The sequence below is a fragment of the Hibiscus syriacus genome, unplaced genomic scaffold, assembly GCF_006381635.1.
Source record: "Hibiscus syriacus cultivar Baekdansim isolate YM2019G1 unplaced genomic scaffold, ASM638163v2 tig00110579_pilon, whole genome shotgun sequence".
NCBI classification, from domain to species: Eukaryota; Viridiplantae; Streptophyta; class Magnoliopsida; order Malvales; family Malvaceae; genus Hibiscus; species Hibiscus syriacus.
The window spans coordinates 534,835-541,360 of NW_024062790.1; the positions used below are offsets into that span (position 1 = coordinate 534,835).

A 6,526-nucleotide genomic window follows, 5' to 3' on the forward strand; every position below is an offset into this window, starting at 1 on the left:
AAAATAAAAATAGTTTGATGATCAAAACAGAACAAAAGTGATAGTTGAAGTGCAAAACATGTAGTTTACTCTGAAATGAATTCCGACATTGATGCGTTGAAAGTACGCGCCAAAGCTATAAGGCGTATATTCCATTCTTTGGTACATACAATAGATCTAAGAGGTTCAAAACAAAATGCTTCAATAAATTCGTTTGCAGGGGATTTCTCTCTTTGGATTTTAGAAAATATCCCATTTATTTTCTCGACGTAAATTCACCGGAGCCCTATATAAAAGTGGCTATGCTCCAACTCACTTCATTGTTCCTCTTTGTAGCTCGAGTTCTTTTATCTTTCGCGGAGACCAGACGACTGTAGAGTTAGCAGCGATGGGAGCGGCGTTGTTATCGCAGTTTGCGACGGAGATCTTTGTGCCAGTGTGCGCCGTGATTGGGATTGTTTTCTCGTTGGTGCAGTGGGTGTTGGTGTCGCGCGTGAAGCTCACCTCCGAGCGGCATGCACCGGGTAGCAACAAGAACGGTTACGGCGATTCCTTGATTGAGGAAGAGGAAGGACTCAATGACCATAACGTCGTCACCAAGTGCGCTGAAATTCAAAACGCTATCTCCGAAGGTAAAGATCTTTGGACTTTGATGTTAGATCTGGACTTTATTTTCTCCTCTCTTCTTTTTTTAGCTTTCGTAATAATATTTTTCAGAAATGTTTTCATTTCACATACTTGAGTTGAGCTGCAATAATATGGAAGTTCTTTTCCCCCCAGAAAACTATACAATTTCTCCAATAAAATAGCTTAAATTGTGAATTATCTTGCTCTTGCAATTTGGCTTAATGGTAGACAACTATAAAATTAAGTTGGGTTGAGTAATCCTTGCCAAAAATTATAGGAGTATTCCATAAGAAAAACCTTATTTTTTTCATCGGAAGTATATTTCCAGTGAATTATTTTTAATTGGATCTGAAGTTCAGATTTGGTAAGTCGTGAGAGTTATAACTGTGATAGGCTTTATATTGGGTGGTGCTATCATTACTGGCAGTTATGGTAAATTGTCTTATCTAAAATAATTATTAGGTTCTATGGATGTTAAATAGAATTTGCCCACCTTTGGACGTGTGCTTCACGTGGCCCATTCCATACGTATTTTGTTTCTTTGTTGGTATCAGCGTAGGGATAGTAATCTAGTTATTATACTTATTTTGTGCAAGTAAAAAGTAGTAGAGTAAAGTACACAAATGATACTCTAATTATAGAATTACTTTGTTGAAAGTTATAAAATAGTATTCGACTAGAGGGAGTTTTGTTGAGTTATTCGACTATTAAAATTTACAAAATGATACCTAACTATTATTATGTTCTAAACTCATCATTTTCGTTAAAAAATTAGCGGCAATATGAACTGGACGTTAGCATGTGACATATGATAGTATTTGAGATTATGAGATCAGATTTTATCATATCTCAGTCAACAGGTTAACGTCTATCTCAGAATATCGTTAATTTTTTAACGGAAAATGATGAGTTTAGAACATAATGAATAGTTGGTGACAATTTTATAATATTTAATAGTCAAGGGACTCAACAAAGCAATTCATATAGTTGGAAGACTATTTTGTAACTTTTAATAGTTGGGGACTCGACAAAGCAATATTCTATAGTCGGATACCATTTGTGTACTTTACCCAAAATAGTAATGATACTAATCTAGTTAAGATATCCTTTTTATAAGGCTTGTTTATCCTTTTGGAAATTGTACCTCTTTATATTTATTATCCTGATTGAGGGGGCTAAGTTTTTGTGTTAGAAAATTTCTGACCATTGCAGGTTCATTAGTTAAATATAAACAAGTGTTATCATTTTGTATATTTTGTGCCGTAAGTCCATGACCCTAATCTAAGTGTTCATCCAATGGTTTGATCTGTTTTAAAAAAAAATAAAGTTTTCAATTTATTGTATTTAATATAATGCTATTGTAAATAGTATATGGCACTTGCTAGCAAAACTATATACAATATATCGTATTAATATAGTAAATAAAATAATACTTTGTAATTAACATATGTCAAATAACAGTAAAATTTATATTCAATTTTCTTGTCGAATTACATTAATTTGTTTCAATATAGTAATAACATAAAATGCATATTAATAATTCAGGGGTAATCAATGTCATTATGTTTTATTGCTATAACAATAAGCTATCAATTGTTGGATAATATAATATTGAATTTTTCAAAACAAAATTGCACCTGATGATATATGCCGAAACAGGTTTTCAATGGCGTGAACTATTTTGAGAGATGCATTACTAGCTTTCTCGTACTAAAGAGTTTGACCTAAGCCTTGTTTCTCTTGGTCAAGTGTATAGTCTTGGGGAAAAGACCAAATTTTATGGTTAATTTCCTGCAAATGATTATCTATATCAATTAATCGGTTGACGCATGGTGCAACAGGTGCAACATCCTTTCTTTTCACTGAATATCAGTATGTTGGTGTCTTCATGATTGCCTTTGCTATCTTGATTTTTCTCTTCCTGGGTTCTGTTGAGGGCTTCAGCTCAAAGAGCCAGCCTTGCACATATGATAAGGAGAAGATGTGCAAACCAGCTATTGGCACGGCTCTCTTCAGTACTATAGCCTTCTTGCTTGGTGCTATCACCTCTGTTCTCTCTGGGTTTCTTGGGATGAAAATTGCTACCTATGCAAATGCAAGGACAACCTTAGAAGCAAGAAAGGGTGTCGGAAAGGCTTTCATTGTTGCATTTAGATCTGGTGCAGTAATGGGTTTTCTCCTCGCTGCAAATGGTTTGTTGGTGCTTTATGTAGCCATCAATCTCTTCAAGCTGTATTACGGTGATGACTGGGAAGGCCTTTTTGAGGCTATTACCGGTTATGGTCTTGGAGGATCCTCTATGGCACTCTTTGGAAGAGTTGGTGGTGGTATATATACAAAGGCTGCTGATGTTGGTGCTGATCTTGTAGGCAAGGTTGAAAGGAACATTCCAGAAGATGATCCAAGAAATCCAGCTGTAAGTAAAACCATTCTTTTATATCATATTTATTCCATGTTAATATGCTTGTCAATCTTTGTTCCATAGGAAATTATTTTGTATGTAGAACCTTAATGATTTAAATTTGTTTCATAACTTAGGTCATTGCTGATAATGTTGGTGATAATGTTGGGGACATTGCTGGTATGGGTTCAGATCTGTTTGGCTCATATGCTGAATCTTCCTGTGCTGCTCTAGTTGTGGCTTCTATATCCTCATTTGGAGTAAACCACGATTTCACTGCCATGATGTATCCTCTGCTCATTAGTTCTGTTGGTATTCTTGTCTGTTTGATTACAACCCTATTTGCGACAGATTTCTTTGAAATCAAGGGTGTCAACGAAATTGAACCTGCTTTGAAGAAGCAGCTTATCATATCCACTGTTATTATGACTGTGGGAATTGCATTTGTTACTTGGATCGGTGTGCCATCTTCCTTCACCATCTACAATTTTGGGGATCAGAAAGTTGTTAAGAACTGGTAAGATTACATGATTCTTGCATACGTCAAGCAAGTTATTTTGGAATTTCCTCCTAGGTGCATACTATTAGTCAGTTATGCTCCTAATTTTGTGAGAGTAGGAAAGGTCAAAACCTTTCGCTCATTGACATGAATATTATTGTAAACTTCATAAAGACTTGAAGCTGGCGGCCTGCATCATGTCCCCCTAGCATCTTGTTTATGATATTGTGCTTGTGCTTATGTTACCTTTACATGTAATTGCTGAAATGATTTTGATTTGCAGGCAACTATTTTTGTGCGTAGGTGTTGGTCTCTGGGCTGGACTGATTATTGGTTTTGTTACTGAGTACTACACCAGCAATGCTTACAGGTACCGGAAACAGTCTTCGACTTATTATCTATAGTGTTGTTGCTTCAAATTTTTGAATCCTGATCGATCATTTCCTGTCTTTTTAGTCCTGTGCAGGATGTTGCTGATTCCTGCAGGACAGGAGCAGCAACCAATGTTATTTTTGGACTTGCTTTGGGATACAAATCTGTTATCATCCCCATTTTTGCCATTGCAATCAGCATTTTTGTTAGTTTTAGCTTTGCTGCCATGTATGGGATTGCAGTCGCTGCCCTTGGAATGTTGAGCACCATCGCAACTGGATTGGCCATTGATGCTTATGGTCCCATCAGTGACAATGCTGGAGGCATTGCTGAGATGGCTGGCATGAGCCATCGCATTCGTGAGAGAACTGATGCGCTTGATGCTGCTGGAAACACCACTGCTGCTATTGGGAAGGTACAACATTTAATTTGTTTCCTAGAGATAGTTCCTAGGAGAGTGTTTAAATTGACAACAGAGTTGCTTTAAGCATCGTATAGCAGAATCAATTATTGGTCATGCATATTTGATGTACAATCCTTATATGTTTCCAGGGATTTGCCATTGGATCAGCAGCATTGGTGTCATTGGCTCTATTTGGTGCCTTTGTGAGCCGTGCAGCTATCACTACTGTTGATGTCTTGACCCCAAAGGTTTTCATCGGTTTAATTGTTGGTGCCATGCTTCCCTACTGGTTCTCTGCCATGACCATGAAGAGTGTGGGAAGTGCAGCTTTAAAGATGGTTGAGGAGGTTCGCAGACAGTTCAACACCATTCCTGGTCTCATGGAGGGTCTTGCGAAGCCTGATTATGCTACATGTGTCAAAATTTCAACCGATGCCTCTATCAAGGAGATGATTCCTCCTGGTGCCCTTGTTATGCTTACTCCCCTAATTGTTGGAATTTTCTTTGGTGTTGAGACTCTTGCTGGTGTCCTTGCTGGTGCTCTTGTTTCCGGTGTTCAGGTAAAGTTGGAAACGCTTGGCAGAATCCTTCATTCAATTTTGGTTCATCCAGTTTTGGTTTATTTGTGAAAATTTTACTAGCTATAACAACGCACTATTGTGAGAATATATACGTAAAGTACTTGCGAAAGCGTGATGGATGATGGTTGGAAAAGTGGGTGAATTTAAAAAAAAAAAACTCTGATTATGGGTCTTGGCTTTGTTCTTTGACAGATTGCAATTTCTGCTTCTAACACCGGTGGGGCTTGGGACAATGCCAAGAAGTACATTGAGGTAAATACTTTAAAATATTCAATACAGATTTTCCCCCCAACTTCTTTACTGGCTTATTTATGCTACTTTCTCTGTATGTTTGAGTGATTCGTATATTTTCCAATGTCAGGCTGGTGCCTCAGAGCACGCGAGGACCCTTGGTCCAAAAGGATCTGATCCTCACAAGGCAGCTGTCATTGGTGACACTATTGGTGATCCACTCAAAGATACCTCTGGCCCTTCACTTAACATCCTGATCAAGCTTATGGCAGTTGAGTCACTCGTGTTCGCTCCCTTCTTTGCCACTCACGGTGGCTTGCTCTTCAAGATCTTTTAGAGAAGGGATGACCGGAAAATACTACCGGGGAGGACGGATTGTTACCTGCAGCTTAACTTCCGTGTAACAATGTTGTTCCTATTCTCCCGAAACTTTTAAGTTTCTGTATCCATCCAAACTGTTAGTGTTGCTTAGCTAGTCATTACTATTTTTGATGCGTCTATGATGACTGATCACAGAAAATGATCATTTGTTATCGTGGATGAATCAAGGTAGGATGTCTTATTTTCCCAGTGTCAGAACAACTTAATTTTGATATTTTGTAATCTCAGAATCTTTTTCAAACATTTAAACCATAGATCTGTCTTAAAGATAGTTTTGACGAGTGCTTTTCTTGGCGATAAATTATTCATGTAGTGACCATTGTCATGTACGAATTGCTTACGTCATTAGAGGTGGAAGGTCGGCCCAACCTTATCTTCCTCTTGTGTCGTTCAGAATTGCATGGTTGCAGGCGGACGACAAAGAGCAGCGAAGTTGGGCCTACGCCTACATTAATGTCGTCTGCTCATAGTTGTTGAATTTGAAGCACAGTAGGTGGTGGAGTCATTATGGCATTTCGTGTTGAGAACTTCAAGGACAATCAACAGAGACAATATGGCTAACAGAAAAACAAAAGAGAAAACTGATACGTGTTATTTCGTTTCAATTTTAGTAGTAATAAATATTTGATTTAGTTTGAATAGAACCCAAATTTTATCTTTTAATTAATTAATTGAATTGATTACTTTTTTTATAACATAAAAAATAAATATTTTATTTTTTTCAATAAATGAAAAGCTAAAAAAATTATACAAATAACTTTGAGGTTGTGTTTGTGCAGTGTAAAAAGTAATTTAATTATTCATTATTAACCCCTCTAAATTTTAGGGAAGGGCAAATTTGATAAAATTTTAACGATAATCCAGCCATGAGTTGTGTTAACCAGAAGAAATATAAAGCCTCCTCTGAAAAATTCCCTTTTTAATTATTATTCATTTATAAAAATAAAATCCCAGTAGAGCATATAAACAAATCGCAATTCCAAACCGCAAATTCCAACAACGTTGCTTTCCTCTGCCACAAGATCTCTCAATCCTCAATCCATCTCCTTTTC

At 37.0% G+C, this 6,526-nt stretch overlaps 1 protein-coding gene across 1 annotated transcript; it reads left to right on the forward strand.

Annotated features, from left to right (window-relative positions):
• Positions 1 to 272: 272 nt before the first annotated feature.
• Positions 273 to 5,694, forward strand: LOC120133374 (pyrophosphate-energized vacuolar membrane proton pump-like). Its single transcript, XM_039149970.1, has 9 exons — positions 273 to 611; positions 2,448 to 3,022; positions 3,145 to 3,524; positions 3,790 to 3,876; positions 3,963 to 4,293; positions 4,431 to 4,841; positions 5,055 to 5,114; positions 5,224 to 5,444; positions 5,478 to 5,694. The coding sequence occupies exons 1-8, from the start codon at positions 368 to 370 to the stop codon at positions 5,428 to 5,430; spliced, it is 2,295 nt and encodes a 764-aa protein (XP_039005901.1). The 5' UTR covers positions 273 to 367; the 3' UTR covers positions 5,431 to 5,444; positions 5,478 to 5,694.
• The last annotated feature ends 832 nt before the right edge of the window (positions 5,695 to 6,526 follow it).